We start from the raw sequence: 19,213 nt of genomic DNA, 5'->3' as shown, positions 1-19,213 counted from the left end.
CACTGAATGAAATTTTACGTAGATAAAGTTTCTTAAAAAAATAATATATATCGTGTTCCAGATCATTTGACTGTGTTTTTCCAATAACTGAGGTGAAAGCTTCGTCATGAAATATAATATTGGTAGTAGTTATGTACGGGTATAAAGGTTGATGCTCATGTGGGTATGGGCTTGGATATTGGGATTTTTTCAAACTGTGGGTATGGGGGTGGGTACTATAGTACCCTACCTAAACCTTGCTCATTGTCATCCCTAAGTAGATCATTCTCCATTATTCATCATGTCGTGAACAATTTCCGAGGAGTTGCGCTCGAGTGTGTCGGTAATACTATACATCAGAGTAACTTAACTTAACATACATGTAACTATTTCCATGTATTCTTAATACTTAAATATTATGTTGGGGAGTTTGGGGCACGCTAGAAGTGTCAAAGGGCTAAACGTTCAGGATCCAAGAGACATTGACACCACATATCCATACAAAATTTTAAGGTAATATGAATATTAACCATAATCTCTTATATACTCAACATTTCCTCCACTTATAGTTAATGTGGGACTTAAACACTCACGTTTGAATCCCAAATATTTCCCCCACAAGTGAGTCACCCACATCACTAGTCTTAATCATATTATGATCCCATTATCATTCCCCCACAGAGCCTAGTCATGGCTCTGATACCATTTATTGGGGATTCCAGAAAGGAATCCTTAAATAAAAGTTAGACATAAGAGCTTGTTCAACTTCTTAAAGAGGAAAAGTGTCATCGGTTGTAAGTTGGTGCTTAAGAGAAAACCAGTTGTAAGAAAAAATAAGGGTAAAATTTAAAGGCTCTTCTTATTGCAAAAGGGTGCTCGCACAAGAAGGGGATTAACTATAGATTTTCTCTCTGTCATCAGACATACTTCTATCAATATTGTGTTAACCTTGGTATCCAGTTGACACATGCATTTAGAGCAGATGGATATGAAAATATCACTTTTTGACATGAGTAATTTGAAGGTTGTGAGTACTCCATTCGAAAATCATTTTAAACTCTTATTGAATTAGTGTCTAAATATAGATGCAGAAGTTGAATACATATCAATGGTTTATTATGCTAGTGTTGTTTGTTTTTTTAATATATGTTGTGATCTACACTAGACCAAATTTGCCACAAGTTGTAAGTCAAGTTTGTAAGTTTATGTACAAACCGGTTAAGCGTCATTCGGAAGAAATCAAGTGGATTTTAAGGTACTTGAAGGGTAAAATGGGTCACAATATCATGTTTATCAGTGAACAATATGTGATCCTTTTGTTGTAGGATATGTTGATTGAGATTATGTTGGTAATATGGATGATGGGAGGTCTATAACAGAGTATGTATTCACTTTAGTAGGAGGATCTTTTTGTTGGAAATCATCGGTTTAATCCATAGTGGCCATGTCGATAACTGAAGTAGAGTACATGATGTGGCATGTGAATCTTCCAAAGAAGCTTTATGGTTGATAGGATCGGTGAGATAATTGTGTGTTAATCAAGGTGGAGTTCAGTTTTATTATGATAGTCAAAGTTCCATTTATTGAAAAACAAGCAAGGGTGTCATGCCAGGACCAAGCATATGTATGTGAGGTTTCACAAGACTAGATAGTTACTTGAATCTTGACAGATATTACTTGAAAAGGTTCATACTTCAGAGAATGCAACTAATATGTTGACCAAGCCAGACATCGGTGACAAGTTCATGCATTGCTTGTACTTGTTAAATGTTTTTCAATGTTAAGCAAGAGGTCCTTCCCATTTTCCAGGATGTGATTGTCTTGCAAGAAATCTTTAAAAGAGTTTGATATTCGCCAAGGTAGAGATTGTTGAGTATGACATATATTGTAGAGATTTTTATGGGTAGGTAATTGATGGGTGTAAGGGCTTCAGGAGTATTATTTTAAGTTGAGCCATATTATATATATTCCTTGTAACATTGTAACCCTAACGAAACCTAACTATAAAAAAATCAAGGGAACTATACTTTAAGTCGTCGAGGTAGGAACCATTGGCCAAATTGTATTAATAAAGATTGATCATGTTCATTGTCTTTTACTTTCGTTTCTCTTTAAACTTTTACATTGGTTGTTTTTTAACAATTGGTATGAAATGGTGATTAAATCTACTATGAAATTCAAAATAACAAGGCTTGACAAGACATGCAATTTTGAATTATGGTAAATGATGGTTAAGGATCTATTGGCTTAACAAAGTTTACAAAAGATGTTGTGTGAGGCGAAACTTAATGACATAGAGGTATTGATTAGGAAAAGATGAAGGAGAGTCCACGTGATTAATTCACTAATGTGGTTCAAACATGGTGATGTATCATATCATAAACCTAACGACAAAAAAGGAGGTTTGGAACAAATTAGAAAGTCCGTATATTTCAAAGATACTGAGGAACAAACTGTTCGCGAAGTAGTGACTATAAAGTATGAAGATGCAAGAAGGATCTGATTTGCAACAACATGTCAATGTCTTAAACAAGGTTCTTATGGTGAAGATTGGTGACGAAGATGGGGCAATTATCTTGTTGTGCTCATTATCATGTTCTTATGACCATTTGATGATTACTCTTACTGGTAGGAAAAACATTACTAGTCTGGAAGTGATTTCTACTACACTTTTATCTCATTCTCAATGGAGACAAAATGTAAAGGAAGGAACTCATGGTGATAGTATGTATGTGAAAGATGTCAAGATCATGGACATAACAAGGGTAATGGAGGTCCTGGAAAGAAGAGGTCTAATTCTAAGAATCGAAAACAATTGTGTGTTATAGTTGCAAATAGATTAGGTTTTAGAAGAAAGAATGTCCAAATAGAAAGTAAGGTTCATCCAATTCTGCAAATGTGGTTCAAATCGATGATTTTGGAAGTGAAACATATATAATGTGTGTTTTATCTAGCAAGTGCACAGATATGTGGATTCTGACTTTGGTTGTTTTTACCACATGACGTCGAAATGAGAATGGTTCACTATAATCAAGCCAAATAATTTTGGATTTGTTTATCTCACTGATGATAAAGCATGTTCTATGAATATAATTGGACAAATTAAAATTTCCATGAATGATTGTGGGGTACAAATAATGAAAGATGTTAGTTATATTCCAAAATTGAGGAAGAATTTGATTTCCGTAGGTACTCTACATGCAAATGGTTTCTTTTACAAGTCTGATGGACATATGGACATTATGAAGGCTGGCAATGAAGCATTGATTGTGATCAAAGTAAGGAGGAATGCATGTAAAATCTACAAACTGCTGGGGAATAATGTTGTAGGTAAGGTTGCAGTAGTTGAGTTTAATAATGATGCAATCAAACTCTGGCATGTGCGTCTGAGTCATCCCTGTAAATGTGAGATGATGGAACTTAATTAGATAAATCTATTGAGGAGTGTTCATAGTTGCAAGATGGATTTGTACATTCAGATGTGTGGGGGCATGCGAAAGAGGTTTCCATGGGTGGTTCAAATATTTTTTGTGATTTTCCCAGTTGATTTTTCTCACAAGATTTGTGTGTATTTCTTGAAGTAGAAAAGTGAAGGTTTTACTAAATTTAAGTTGTGGAAGGCAGATGTATAGAATTAAAGAGACAGAAAAATCAAGTATTTGCAGGGAGATAATTAGACAGAGTACGCTGATTCGAATTTCAAAAGGTTTTGTGAAGAACATGATATTCAAAGACATTTTTCAATTTGTAAGACACCATAACAAAACAGTATGTTAGACTGAATGAATAACTCTCTAACTGAAAGGGCAAGATGTTTCTTATTAAATGATGGACTATCAAAAGATTTTTGGATAGAGATAGTTAACACGCCGTGCTATTTTACCAACATGTCACCACGTGCTTCATTGGCGGGGAAGGTTGCAGAGGATGTATGATAGGTAATCATATTCGTCTTGACAACTTAACAATTTTTGGGTGTCTAGCGAATGCGGATATATCCACTGAAGACCGATCCAAATTTGATCCAAAAGTCGAAGAAGTGTGTCTTCATCGATTACACAAAAGGCGTGAAGGAGTTCAAGTTATGAGATTCAATTAAAACGAAGATGGTAATGGACTAAATATTCGAAATCAAAGAGATTTTGACACCACATATTTATCCAAAACAAAACAAATTTCCCCTATTTCTAATCAACATAGAAATTAACCACTCATAACATATTATCTTTTATATGAGATCTCTAACCTATACCCTCACATTAGTAGAGTCCATTATGGATTGGACTCGAGTAACACATAGTTTACTAAAGATAAAACGAAAATAAAATTAAGGAGGTGGGATACAGCGATGATTAAGAATGACAGTGACTAAAGTATATGTGTCAGTTACTTCCTCTAATTAATTACTACCATATTTTATCTTTACTTATTCATGAACTCTAGTAAATTAACTTTGTTTAATCTGTTTTAAGAACTAAACAATTCCAAGCTCGAGGTATATCTCCTAACATTCCATGTCGATGCATGTTTTGGTACATGTTATTTTAAGACCAATTTCTAAAAGTATAGTACTTTCAGTCATGGGCATGCGTGTTTAATCATAATATATTTTCTGTCACCAAACAAAATTAGTCTCTTCACTTTCAACAAAAGACAGCAATTCATGTATCTCATTAATTTAAAAAATAACTATGGCTGCTTCAAACAAGTATATGCTTTCATTTCTACTCCTATAAATATAACTCTTCAAACTCATTTCAACCTCAAGTCTTTCAAGTTTCAACCTTATTTGGTTCTTTTGTTATTTTGTTCCATTTTGAAACTTAATCATCTCTATATCTTGTCATGGATATTGAGTCAACAAATCAAGTAAACAAAGCTGGATTCTTATCTAGCTTGGGTGGTTTCTTCAAGGCTATGCCTATGAAGTTTAAGTCCAAGGTTATGAATGCAACAAAAAGTGTGAAAAAGATAGGAAAAGATGACCCTAGAAGAGTAATCCACTCATTGAAAGTTGGAGTTGCTCTTACAGTTGTGTCCTTGTTTTACTATTCAAGGCCTCTTTATAATGGCTTTGGAGATGCTGGAATCTGGGCAGTTCTTACTGTCGTTGTAGTTTTTGAATTTACTGTTGGTGAGTTCATATCATGAATATAACCAAAACAAGTTCTATGGATAATTAATGTTTAAAGTTTAAAAAGTATTAACTTGTTTTTGTTGATAATAAATGAATCAGGTGCAACCCTTAGCAAAAGTTTGAATAGAGGATGCGCTACATTATTAGCTGGTGCTTTAGGGGTTGGAGGTCATCACTTAGCCACTGCTGTTGGAGAAAGAGGAGAAGCTATTGTCCTTGGAACCCTTGTCTTCATTCTAGGTAACTATAACTATATACTATAAAAAAAAGGAAGTTTATATACATTTGAAGCTAATAAGTTTTGTGTTTGCAGCTGCAGTTGCAACATTTTTGAGATTTGTTCCAAAGATAAAGGCGAGATATGACTATGGAATGGTGATATTTATATTGACATTCTGTTTGGTTGCGGTGTCGGGGTATAGAGTGGAAGAAGTTGTTGAGCTTGCACATCAGAGACTTTCAACTATTATTATTGGAGCTGCAGCTTGCGTGCTCATCTCCATATTTGTTTGTCCTGTCTGGGCAGGTCAAGACCTTCATAACATGGTTGCTTCCAACATAGAAAAACTAGCCAACTATCTTGAAGGTATACATAATATAATACATATTCATTATGCAGTAACGAGTAATGTTTACGAGTGCATTCAATTTGAGTCTCTTTGTTTGTTTGTGTTGTATGTTAATATCTAAAATATTTATTTTCAGGGTTTGAAGGTGAATATTTTCACTCATCAGAGGATAAAGAAAAATCTAAGTCACTTCTACAAGGATATAAAAGTGTTCTCAATTCCAAAGCAACTGAAGAATCATTGGTAGGTATTTTAATATTTTTCTTTTGATATATGGTATTGAATACTAACATTTTTCATGTTTGGGAATGAACTTATAATTTTCACATAATCATCAGGCAAATTTTGCAAGGTGGGAACCAGGTCACGGCGGTTTTAGTCTTCGTCATCCTTGGATGCAATACTTGAAAATCGGAGTACTTGCTCGCGAATGTGCATACAAGATTGAAACCCTCAACACATATCTTAACCCTGAAATCCAAGTAATACATCATTATTATCTTACTATATAAAAGTCTAAAATTAACTTGCATGCATGTCTATTTTATGATGACCATTTTGAATCTAATATATGCATTTTGGTTACTGCAGATTTCTTTGGAATTCAAGTGTTCAATCCAAGAAGCATGCACAAAGATGAGTTCTGAATCCAACAAAGCGTTGAAAGCAATATCATCATCAATGAAAACAATGACACACCCCTCATCAGCTAAAAGTCACATAGAAAATTCAAAGAGTGCAATAGAAGAACTGAAACTTGTACTAGAAGTCATTTCCTTAGAGGATGTGGAACTCTTAGCTATAATACCAGTTGCCACAGTTGCTGCAATACTTGAAGAAATCACTATTTCAGTCGACAAAATCTATGAATCTGTTTCTGAGCTTTCTCATTTGGCACACTTCAAGACTCTAGAAACCAATGTGTCACCGGAAAAACCACCACTACTTCATAGAGGAATCATAAAACCTGTTGCGGACATTGATAACGAGCCGCATGTTGAAATCGCGATCCAAGATTTATGTACAGACTCACCTGACAAAGCCCGAAAAAGCAGTGCAGAAATGAATAAAACATAATTGTAAATTTGAAAAGTTGTGACTATAACATGATACTAGGCAGTAATTGACTTAGTTGAGTAAATAGTTGTCAACCTTATTTGACAATTTGTAAAATTAAGGTGAGAATCTTTTTCATATTCTTACCTTAATTTCATTTCTTCATTACTTTTGTTGTTGACTGTTCTACATTGTAACATGAGTTATGCTAGCTGTCATATTATATATTGGCTGCGGAAAAGCTTTATGCTATGATATGATATCAGCCACATTTGGTGCTTTGAGTCTTTGTTGATCCTTAAAACACTTGTGTACTTTGCTATGCTTTTTTATTATTTTCATTATAAAAACACAAATAAAGTGCACTTTCTCCTCGAAGATGGAATTTTTTTTTAATTTTATAAAAGATAAATATTAAATAAAATAATGGATGAAACATAGTATAAAAGAATATTTTAATTTTATAAAAATAAACATTAAATAAAATAATGGATGAAACATAGTGTAAAATAAAATTAAATATTTTAACTAATTATGTTTCATCCATTAATTTTATTTAATGTTTATGTTTCATAATTAAATATTTATTTTGAAGAGAATGATTAGTTAAGTAGTTAAAATAAAATAATAGATGAAACATAATTAGTTAAAATATTTAATTTTATTTTACATTATGTTTCATTCATTATTTTTATAAAATTAAAATATTCTTTTATACAATACTCTTTTTCATTAAACAATTCTTTTTATAAAATAAAAAATATATATTTTATTTAATTTTATTATAATGAATTTTAAATAAACATAAATATTTTAACTATCTATGTTCATATTTAATATGTCGAATGGATATTATCTATATTTTATATTTAATGTTATAATATAAAATTGTGATTGTACTCTTAAGAAATTAAAATGCAAATATTAAATAATATTCTTAACTTATATATTTTTAAAAAATGATAAAATAAAATTAAATATATATTTAGTTAATTTAAAATTTTAAAATAGGTATAAAAGTTCTAAGTGAAAATAAGTAAGACAAATATATAGAGATGAAAAAAATTAATCTATTGTAATTATACATTATTTTAAAACTAAGTGAAAAAAATTCAACTAAGATTTAGTAATTTATTAATCTACTGTAATTATACACGGTATATTAAGTATATGGCGCCTCCTCTTGGAGGGCCATGCAGGCGCCAGATGCATTGGCGTCTCCTCTTGGAGGGCCATGCAGGTGCCACAAGCATTGACGCCTCTTCATGAGGCCCAATGCATGTGCGCCAATGCATCTGGCGCCTCCTCTGACTTTTTGGGGGGTGCGCCAACTCCCTTAGCGCATCCTCTCCCAAACATGGTTATTTTGGAATTTTTTTTGAAAAGTTGGTTATTTTCGTATTTTTTTTCAAAAACATGGTTATTTTAAAAAAAAAATCTCGAAGATGCGTGGAACTTGGCAATTAGTAAACATTGGACGTTCAGTATTTCACATTAGCTGATGTGTGTAATACCCCAAAATTTACCCTTCATTTTTCTTAGAAGCATGGAATTATGTTTCACATTGCATTAGCATCATACTAGGTCATACTCATTGCATACTGCATTAGTGACTTGGGAAATCAGGGTTTGATTGCTCACTCCTTAACAGAAGGAGCCCACACAAAGCAAGACTGAGAATTGGACTTCACTTTCTATGTATACAAGTCTGAAGGGTCTCAAGGGGTTCCATATGTCTTATTATGGTCCTTAGTTCGTCAGTGGAAGATTCAGAGCTCCCAGAGTGTGCATCTGCATTTAATCAGAAATCAGGGTTTCGTGGCTATCTGCAACAGGCAATGTTTGGTGGGAAGAAAAGGGGACACATTCATGTCATGATTGGAGAGGCATCTTGGTCTAAGAAGATCCACAATTATCTCAGAAAGATCCATTGGCAGTCAGTGCAATCAGTTCTTGATCATTTTGCCCTAAAACTAGGGTTTGGTATAAAATCGGTTTATTTCTGATTCCTTGGGTGAAACTCATTTCCATGGCCCTCCATATGTCCACAAGGGTCTACATACAAATAATCAGCTCTTTATTTGAGCCAGAGGTGCTTCAATTGATCAATGGAATCGGGAATCAGACAGTTTGGGAAAAGTCAACTGTGGGGCCAGAAAAGTCAACTCCTAGCATCTTGAAAGTGGATCTCAAAATTCATGCCTAAGGGAGCCTACATGTGAAATTTTATCAAGGTTGGATCATGGATTCATCATTTAATCAGGAGTTGAATAAGTTACTAAATTTAGAAATAGTTAACTTTCCATTTAGGGCAAGTTTTTATGATTTTTGCACCCACTTTAAGCCTATTTTCCATCAAGATGCAAGCTCTATTTGAAAATTATCCAACATGAAAGTTGTTCCTCTTGTTCCAAGCTTTCTAGAGATATAAAGTTTGTTTCATTTGGATTAAAATTGAGAAAGTTACGCATGGTCAAAGTGAGACATTATTTTAGAACACTTAGAAAATTTTCTAAGTCCAAAATTTGCAAAATTTGTCAAGACTTATGGGCCAGTTTTCTTGCACTTCAGAGCATCTTTTGAAAATACTTTCTTCATGACAGTTGTACCTTTCTATGTCCTCTTTCACATCCTTATGGAATCATCCCATTTGGATCATTGGTTTGAAAGATACACCCATCTAAAGTTGACATCATGGACTGAATTTTTTGACAGCATTTAGGCCAAACTTGCCCAACCATTCTGCAGTTGTGAGACCTGCACTTTATGGCCATTTTTCACCTCTTTCCACTCATCATTTCAATTTGTGTTCAACATGAAAGATGTTAAGCTCCATGCCCTCTTTCTACTGTTTGCATTGCCTTGCCATTTGGACATGTATTCATCAAGATACAAAGCCTCAAAGTCACCCTGTTGGATTGTTTTTGTGCTGCACAAGCCAAACCAAATCAGACCACAAAACCAACCAACACACTTTTTACCTCATTTGGCCATTTGCTTTATGCCCACTTGTAGATGTTTGATTGGCTGCATTTTATGTTAAAACACTAACTGTACTCTTATGTCTTGACTGATGTCATGACATGCTTAAGTAGTATGCTGCAGGATTAGCTAAAACAAGATTTACTGAATGTCAATCTGGATGTTATGACATTCATCCTTGACAGCAGATACTGAGCTATAGAATAGTTGGTTTTCTGTTTTAACTCAGTATTTATTTCAGTCTGTTTTTCAGGAGAATAATAGACCTGGCACATAGCCTATTGTCTGAATGTTAAACTGAATGTTATGACATTCATTCTTGACAGCAGATACTGAATTATAGGCAGGTTGGTTTTTCTGCTATAATTCAGTATTCAGTTCAGTCTACTTTTCAGGAGAATAATAAACCTGGCATATGGCCTATTGTCTAAATGTCAAACTGAATGTTATGACATTTATCTCTGACAGCTGATACTGAATTATAGACTGGTTGGTCTTTCTGTTACAGTTTAGCATTAAGTAAAGTCTGTTTTTCAGGAGAATAACAGACCTAGCATATGACCTATGTTCTGGACGTCAAACTGAATGTTATGACATTCATTCCTGACAGCATATGCTAGAGTGTAGGATGGTTAGTTTTTCTGTTTCAGTATTTTTCTCAGGCTATTTTTCAGGAATCTAACAGTTGAGCTAAAATCCAGGAAACTAACAACTGAGCTACAATTAATGGACCTAACAAATAGCCTATTTGTTAGCACCCTAATATGTGGAAATTAGGTTAACTTGCTTAACCTTATCTTTAGGAAATACAAGTACAAGGCCCAAGTGCTGCAATATAAAAGATGGCAGTCATGCTTTCAGACTTCTGGGGTTTTAAGCGTGAAGCATTCATTGTACCATCATACTTCACTGCTGTATTTTTATTGTGTCTTGTATTAGGTTGTACTTGTGAGCCAAGCAATTATCACCTAGATGATTGCATTGGACTAGGGTGTTCATTGTGTTGTACTTGTTGTGTCACTCTAAGCTTTTAAGCGTGAGTGCTGTGTATCTTGATTAAAGCTGTTAAGCACAATCAAGAGTTGTTTGAAGAATTACTTCACCATTGACTTTAAACTTAATTAAAGGTTGTAATCACTGTGGTGATTGAGGGGGAGTGAGTAGGAACTCTGGTCTTAGTTTAGATTGAAATTGCATTGGGTAGGTATTAAGTGATAGGATTAAATAGTTGGTTTAAGGCCTGAAGTAATACTGCTAATATTGGATTTCCTCCCTGGCTTGGTAGCCCCCAAACGTAGGTGTGTTTGTCACCGAACTGGGTAAACAATTGTCTGTGTTATTTACTGTCCTTTAAATTTCCCTGCTGTATACATTCCTGTCTGAACAGAATCGGATGTCATAATATCCCGTGTGACATCAATAGTCTGTTAACTAGAATTTTAATTGGCATCAGAGCAGGCACCCTGCCTATTAATTTCTGGGTGAGATCTAGGGACGTTACTTTCTAGTACCATGGACAAGGATGTATGATACTCAAATAGACCACCCATGCTGGATGGTTCTAACTATGATGACTGGAAACCTCGTATGATAGCCTTCTTGAGGTCTCTAGATAGCAAGGTCTGGAGAGCTGTCAACAAAGGGTGGGAACATCCAACGAAGACAGGTAAAGATGGAATCATTATGCAAATTCCTGAAGAAGAGTGAGACAAGGAGCAAAAGGCATTAGCCCTTGGAAACTCTAAGGCCTTGAATGCACTGTTCAATGGAATAAATAAGAACATCTTCAGACTGGTGCATCACTGTGAGCTGGCTAAAGAAGTTTGGGATACTCTCAAGATAACTCATGAAGGTACCTCCAAGGTGAGGATGTCTAAACTTCAGATGCTGACCACCAAGTTTGAAAATCTGAGGATGAAAGAGGATGAGACTATTCATGACTTCCACATGAACATTCTTGTAATTGCCAATACTTCTGGTGGCTTAGGAGAGAAAATGTCTGAAGAAAAACTTGTAAGAAAGATTCTCAGATCATTACCAAAGAGATTTGCCATGAAGGTCACTGCTATAGAAGAGGCTCAAGATATCTGCAATATGAAGGTTGATGAGCTTATTGGTTCTCTCCAAACCTTTGAAATGGGCTTGTGTGAGGATGTTGAAAAGAAAAACAAAAGCATAGCTTTTGTATCAAATACTGAAGAGGATTCAGAAGAAGGAAATATTGGAGGTGATGAAAGCATTTCAGAAGCTATAGCCATGCTTGGAAGACAGTTCAACAAGTTCATAAAGAAGGTAGATCAAAAGGGAAGACCTAATGTCAAGAACTCTTCATCTGACATCAGTAGAAGATCAAAATTTGAAGAAAAGGTCAACCAAGGCAAGGGAATCCAGTGCCATGGATGTGAAGGTTTTGATCACATTAGAGCTGAATGCCCTACCTTCCTCAAGATGCAAAAGAAGGGGCTATCTGTCACCTGGTTTGAGGGAGACTCTGAGAGTGAATCTGAAGGAGAATCTGCTAAACATGTCACTGCACTAACCATTGTCTGTGCCTCTGATGATGACTCAAGTGGAGATGAACTTACATTTGATGAACTTGTTGCTTCATATAAGGAGCTATGTGTCAAAAGTGCAGAAGTGTGTATACAAGGAGAAAAGCAGAAGAAACTCATCAAGGAGATGGAAGCTGAGAAGAAGAAGCATTTGACAGTCATAGATGGTATAAATGGTGAGATAACCTTGCTGACCTCTAAGCTAGATCAAATGACAAAATCCATCAAAATGCTGAATAAAGGAACTGACACTTTGGAAGAGATTCTAAAGGTGGGTCAAAAATCAGGAACCATGTCTGGTTTAGGCTTTGCTAAGAAATCCTCAACTGAACACAAAAGCTCAAAGGCTGAAGTTCAGAAAGTCAAGCAGAAGTCACAGCCAATGTCACAACATCGGGGAAAGTCCCAGAGGTTTAACCATCAGAAGAAAAAATTTCAAAGATGGAGGTGTCACTACTATGGAAGATTTGGTCACATAAAACCCTTCTGTTACAGGCTGCATGGTTACCCTAACCAGACCCCTCAAGTCAGACCTAAGTAGAAGGCATCTAAGCATAATGCCCCCATTAAGAAACAATAATGGGTTGCTAGACTAGCTCACACATCTCTAAGGGCATCTACCAGACAAGACTGGTATTTTGATAGTGGCTGCTCAAGACATATGACTGGAATGAGTAACTTATTGGTGGATATACAACCTCATACTACCAGGTATGTGACATTTGGTGATGGAGCTAAAGGAGAAATCAAAGGTGTTGGTAAGCTGGACTGTCCTGGAGTTCCAAAACTGAGTAGTGTGTTGTTAGTAAAAGGACTAACTGCTAATCTCATCAGCATAAGCCAGCTATGTGATCAAGGCTTCAATGTACAGTTCACTAAGGAAGTATGTATGGTGATGAATGGAGGCAATCAGGAAGTTATGAGAGGATCCAGATCCAAAGATAACTGTTATCTGTGGGAATCTAAAGTCTAAAACTACTCCTCAAAGTGCCCATTAGCCAAGGAAGAGCAGAAAGTGAAGCCGTGGCATGGAAGACTTGGACAACTTCATTTAAGAGGAATGAAGAAGATCATATCCAAGGAAGCAGTCAGAGGAATCCCAAGTCTGCTTATGGATGAAAGAAAAGGCTGTGGAAAATGTCAGGTGGACAAGCTAACCAAGATGTCACATCCCAAGATTGGACATCCAAAAACATCCAAACTTCTGGAACTTGTGCCCATGGACTTAATGGTACCTATGTAGATTGAAAGTCATGAGTTGTCCTCACCTATTAGTCCTCATCAAAATGGTGTAGTTGCAAGGGAGAAACAGAATTGTGTATCATTATCCACTGCAGAAGCTAAGTACCTAGCATCTGGTAGCAGGTGTTCCCTACTGGTATGGATGAACCAAATGCAGACTGAGTACAACGTCACTCAGAATGACATGACATTGAATGTTACTCAGGTTGACAAATTAAGGGGCAAAGTGGGAATGTGTCCTTCTGAGGAATTATAGCAACTAATGATGTTAGTTATTTCCTGTTTAATAATTCAAATAATTAGACATTTGAGAGTGCGTCTCTGATTGGTTAACAAATAATAGATACTGCTCGTGCAACAAGCGTTACCTCTTCCATCGTTTCAACTTTCAGTCTCACAAGCTTTCTCTCAAAGAAACTGTTCATCTTGCCTCTAAGATATTCATCATGTCGCACCAATCCAACTCATCTTCCTCCACGACCATATCTGATTCCACTAGCTCTGAATCATGCAACCCTAACAGGGAAGATCCTGTGGATGACTCTGCGAATACTTATCATGCAAGAAGACCTAAAGAAACTGTCTCAGGCTTCTCCTTTGCAATCGCGCTTGATGAACAAACCAGAGAAGGCTCCAGGTATGTGCACAATGCCATTGCAACTATGGTGACTGGAATACTGTCTGGTAATCATTGAAGGTGAGAAAAACAAGAAAGGGGGGGTTTGAATTGTTTGGAAAAATAAGCGCTTTTCAAAATGAAAACCACACAATGATTTTATACTGGTTCGCTTATAACACAAAGCTACTCCAGTCCACCCGGCCAAGGTGATTTCGCCTTCAACAAGGACTTAATCCACTAATCTTGAAAGATTACAAACAACGTCTAAGATAAAAATATCTTAGCCCTCTCAAGTATACAGACTACACAGAGTCACTTGAGGAAATCAACAAACAATAGAAGAAAGATTTATGTAAACTAGAGTGCTTCTAAGAAAGCAAGTATTACAAAATTAAGAACAAGAGTTTTTCACGTTATAAGCAAAAGCTTCGTGAAGATCTTAGAGAGAAAGAATGTTTTCTTGTGTTGATGTTTCAGTATGATTTTTTCTTGTATATGTGTGTGCTGAAAGTTGATTTGCAATCCTTTATATAGATCAATGAGGTAGTAGTTGAAACTGATGAGTAATAAGATGAATTTACGCCATGACAAAAACAGCTTCTGCAGGATAACTTTTTCTTCTTGAAATGACTACTTACCACAAGTAGTATTTTCTTTATTGAAATTGGAGATTAACGTCTCTTTCTCAATTAGGAAATCCATTTGCAAATCTTTACTTGACTTCAACGTTACTCTTTCATGATTAGCAATTCCATGCTCAGAGTATTTGTGTTTCTGGAGAAACTTGGAGTTGTATCTGATGTTGATCTCTTGTGAGTTCAGATAGTTTCTTTAGATAGCGCTGAGAATTTCTGGAGTTTAGAGATAGCGTTGTTCAGAGTCAGAACATCTAGAGTTCACTTCTTGTTCAGATGCTTCTGATACTTTGCTGTTTTGCTTAGAGTTAGAACTTCTTGAGCGTGTTTCCTCATCAGATGCTTCTGATCATTTGAGAATATGTATCTGATCTGCTTCTGTATCTGATGACATCATCAGATTTCTTCCTTCTTTCTTTAGAATCCTGCACACTTAGAAACTTTTCGTTAGGGTGCCATTTTTGGTTTCATCCTTTGTTATCATCAAAATCAAGGAATCTGTTGTAGAACAATTTTTGTTCTTACAATCTCCCCCTTTTTGATGATGACAAAACAATCTTAATTAGCAGATGAAACATATAAAATATCAGATCAGATAGACAGAAGCTCCCCCTGAGTTAGTGCTTAGGGAGTTCAGAAGTTCTTACCAGAGTTTCTTAAGTACAGAGGTTTCTGAAACTTTCTGCAATTTCTTAAGTCCAGGTTAGATAAATTTTATTTTTAAGAAAAATATGTTGCAGAATGCTTAAGGTATTAGACAATGTTTTCATCAGAGCTATTAATAATTTCTCCCCCTTTTTGTCAGAATCAAAAAGACATAGTAAAATAAATAAAGAGAAAAACTGAAATTCATATAAAAGCACAAAGGCAACAAGAAAACATCAGATTCAGAGAGAGAGCAAAAAACAAAGACAACAGGCAAGCAAAAATAAATCCTAAGTGCCTAAGGGTTCGGAGGCGGAGGCATTCTCTGAAGCAGCATTGCAAGCATGTTCTGGATGTTGTCGTTGACAGTATCTTGCTTGTCCATTCTGGCCCGGAGTTCATTCTGATCTTGCTTGAGTTCTTTCAGAGTCTGAAGAACCATAGGGATCACAGAAGAGGACTCCCCCAGAGTCAGAGCCTGCTGTGCTTCAGCTTCTGCAGCAGCTTGTGCTTCTGCATCCGCCAGAGCCTTGGCTTCAACTTCCTTTTCCCTTAGGATTTCAGCTTCCTTAGCAAGTCTTTCTTCTTCTAGCCTTCTTGCTTCTTCTTCAGCTTCCTTGGCCAATCTCTCTTCCTCCAGCCTTCTGGCTTCAGCCTCTCTGGCAAGTCTCTCCTGGAGTCTTGCCTCAGCATTTCTGATGTAGCCATTTCTGACTTGTTCAGATATGCTCTTCAGAAGGCCTCAGATGTCATCCAGCCAATGACTCTGTTCCAGTGTGTCCTTACAGATTTAGGATCATCACTGAGTTCAGAGTTAGTGACCAGAGAATCGACCTTTTGAACTGAAGCCTCTGCAATCATCAAGATGGCTTCCTTAAGGGTAGGTTTAGAAAGTTCAGGTTCAGGTTCTGGTTCAGAGGTGTGAGGTGGAGAGTTTGGAGGGCTGAGATTTAAAGTGAGAGGTTCAGATTCTAAATCAGGTTGGGGTTCAGATTCTGCTTCTGGTTGAGGTTCAGATGTTTGGGGTGAAGCGTAAAGAGGGTTTAAATCTAAAGGTTCAGATTCTGGTTCTGGGGCAGCGGAGATGTTTGGTGGGATGATATCAGAGGTGTGGGGGTCAGAGGGTTGAGTTTCAGAAGGTATGGTGGTTGTTTGTTGTGGTGGAGGTGAGGTTGCTTCAGACTGTTCTTGTGTTTGTTGTTGTGAAGCAAGTCTGTGAGCATAAAGTGTGGCTATGGTTGGGGAATCAGGATCAGAAAATTCTTGGCCAGAAGAGATAGAAACATATGGGGGTGATTCTGGTTCTGAGGATGATGAAGAGGAAGTGCTTTGGTGGGTTTGTTTAGGTTCAGAGGGAGGTATGAATGTACGGGCTATATTTAGAACTGGTGTAGGTTGGGAGGTTCTGGTGATTGAGGGTGAAATATCAGAGGTGGTATAAATAGGTTGTGAAGAGAGAGGGTTAGAAGAAGCCATCAGAGGATTAGAGGTAACAGGAGGAACAGACTTACCAGTAGAGATATTCAGAGGAGCTGAAGATTTGCTTCCAGAAGTTTCTCCAAGTCTGGCCTTCTTTGCCTGTGGTGCTATCTTCTTTTCAGAAAGACCTCTCTTGTATCTGACGAAGTCTTCTTCAGAATCCAGACAGTCGTCGAGGCTGAATTCAGAGATGTCAACACCATCATCCAGCAGACGCTGAAGATAGATAGCAACAGCATCTCTGGGTTCATTCTTGAAGAACCTGGCCAGGCCATGAGGCATCTTCCTCTGATCTTTCAAACAATCCCAGGATGTATCCAGAGTTGGTTTGACTTGAATTTTCTTGATTATCCCCATACTCTTGAGGTTTCTGGCATTCAGAGGCTTCCCAACATCTATTGCCAGATCATCCATCAACTTGGTCTTTTCCAGATGGTTTACCAGTCCATGCTCAATGAAGACGTCAGATAGCAATCTTCCCAGAGGAATGTAGGATCTAGGCTTCATGTTATTTCTGGTTTCTCTGACCGAATCTCTCAGATATCTAAAAAGGAGAGCAGGGAGGCAGATCTTCACACCCTTCTGAATGCAGTACAGAATGCATTTCTGGTCTGCATTAATGTAGTCAGAGGAGTTAGAGGCTGGACGGTGGTGAATAGTTCCCAGAATAATCTTCAACCACACTCTGAGGTTCTGGTGCAGCTCTTTGTTCTTTGAAGGATTTCCTTCAACGTTGGGTTTGAAGATTGTTGGGTTGATAACATCAGTAATGCGCTTTGACCTAGGAGGGATGTTGTAAATCCTTTTTCCTCCACTTCTCTCCATGTTCAACAGAGAGGCAATAGACCCTTCAGTAATAACAATCTTCACCCCCAGAACATATGAGACGATGAAGTTGTCATCTGCATCTGCAAATCTCCTGAACTCCTTGACGAGAAGTGGGTAAATAGGACCATAAAGTCTTTGGAAATAGTTTTCCCACCCTTGTTGACGAAGTTCTCCAGTTAGATCAACGCCATTTCTTCTTAGGTTGTCGAAATCAACTAACGATTCACACAACACGTTCAAACCTTCAAAAGGGGTTGAAAGGTTGATATGGCGTTCACGGTCAAGAACGTGAGGTTCTTTGTAAACAGGGGTTATGGTGACGCCTGTAACCGTTGGTGTTGGAATGCTTGAGGTTTGAGCAGTAGAGCTTGATTCCATTTCTTGAGAGAAGTTAAAGACTTGTTGTTGTTGAGCGTCCATGGTGAAGGAGAAGATGAAGATTGATGAAGATGAAGAACTTGCAGAGAATGCTTCAGAGAGGGTTTAGGGTTTTAGAGTGAGTGAGAGTGATAAGTGTGTGAAATGTGAGAAAAGTGTTTATATACTCTAAGTAAAACACATGCAAAACGACACACATTCCAGCGTTAGCACAAAAATCAAAATAGCACGCTTGGGGGGAAAAATGATTACAGCTAATTAATGAATGTCTAATCCCAACAGTACGCACACTGCTCTAGGAGATTTCAAACGTTCTGACCTTTGATTTCTTTTGACAGCTGTCTAGAAGTTCTAGGGTTAGACGCTTAGAGCTCCACGTGTTGATGTATCTGATCTTCAGGAATACCAAAGGATAGGTTTCTGAAGATTTCTAACTCAGATATCTTCTTAACTTGGTAGAAGTATCAGAGTCAGAGGCAGAAATACATTTGTTTACATCAGAGTCTCACTTTACTTTTTCAGAGCCATACTTCATTCAGGACAATTTTTAATGTTCAGATGTTCTAAGATAAAAAGAAATCTATCTTCAGCTAGAGGCTTAGTAAAGATATCTGCCCATTGATGTTCAGTATCAATGAACTTCAATGTTACTATCCCTTTCTGAACATAGTCTTTGATAAAATGATGTTTTATTTCAATGTGTTTGGCTCTGGAATGTAGAATGGGATTCTTACTTAAACAAATAGCAGCAGTATTATCACAAAAGATAGGAATGTTACTCTCAAAGATTTGCAGATCTTCTAACTGATGCTTCATCCAGAGCATCTGAGTTGTGCACAGTGATGCTGAGATATATTCTGCTTCTGCAGTTGATAGAGCAATTGTTGATTGTCTTTTGCTAGCCCAGGATATCAGATTGTTTCCCAGAAGCTGGCAATTTCCAGAAGTGCTTTTTCGTTCTATTCTATCTCCTGCATAATCTGCATCACAATAACCCGAGAGTCTATACTCTGATGTTTTCTCATACATCAGGCCCAGGTTAGGAGTTCCTTTCAGATACTTAAGAATTCTCTTAACTGCTGTTAAATGAGATTCTCTAGGATCTGATTGGA

General features: G+C 36.7%; 1 protein-coding gene across 1 annotated transcript; it reads left to right on the top strand.

Moving 5' to 3' along the window:
* Positions 1-4,437: 4,437 nt before the first annotated feature.
* LOC127128950 (aluminum-activated malate transporter 8) lies at positions 4,438-6,914 on the top strand. The gene is made up of 6 exons (XM_051058295.1): positions 4,438-5,113; positions 5,216-5,356; positions 5,430-5,702; positions 5,822-5,928; positions 6,024-6,167; positions 6,277-6,914. The coding sequence occupies exons 1-6, from the start codon at positions 4,825-4,827 to the stop codon at positions 6,760-6,762; spliced, it is 1,440 nt and encodes a 479-aa protein (XP_050914252.1). The 5' UTR covers positions 4,438-4,824; the 3' UTR covers positions 6,763-6,914.
* Positions 6,915-19,213: the final 12,299 nt, after the last annotated feature.

This window comes from Lathyrus oleraceus, chromosome 3 (genome assembly GCF_024323335.1).
Source record: "Lathyrus oleraceus cultivar Zhongwan6 chromosome 3, CAAS_Psat_ZW6_1.0, whole genome shotgun sequence".
NCBI lineage: Eukaryota > Viridiplantae > Streptophyta > Magnoliopsida > Fabales > Fabaceae > Lathyrus > Lathyrus oleraceus.
This window is presented reverse-complemented; position numbering and strand designations above follow the sequence as displayed.

Bases quoted from the DNA above. Each gene is read 5' to 3' on its own strand.
- LOC127128950 (XM_051058295.1), top strand. From the start codon at position 4,825: ATGGATATTGAGTCAACAAATCAAGTAAACAAAGCTGGATTCTTATCT. The intron at 5,114-5,215 runs GTGAGTTCATAT...TAAATGAATCAG, and splicing joins AGTTTTTGAATTTACTGTTG to GTGCAACCCTTAGCAAAAGT. The intron at 6,168-6,276 runs GTAATACATCAT...TGGTTACTGCAG, and splicing joins ATCTTAACCCTGAAATCCAA to ATTTCTTTGGAATTCAAGTG.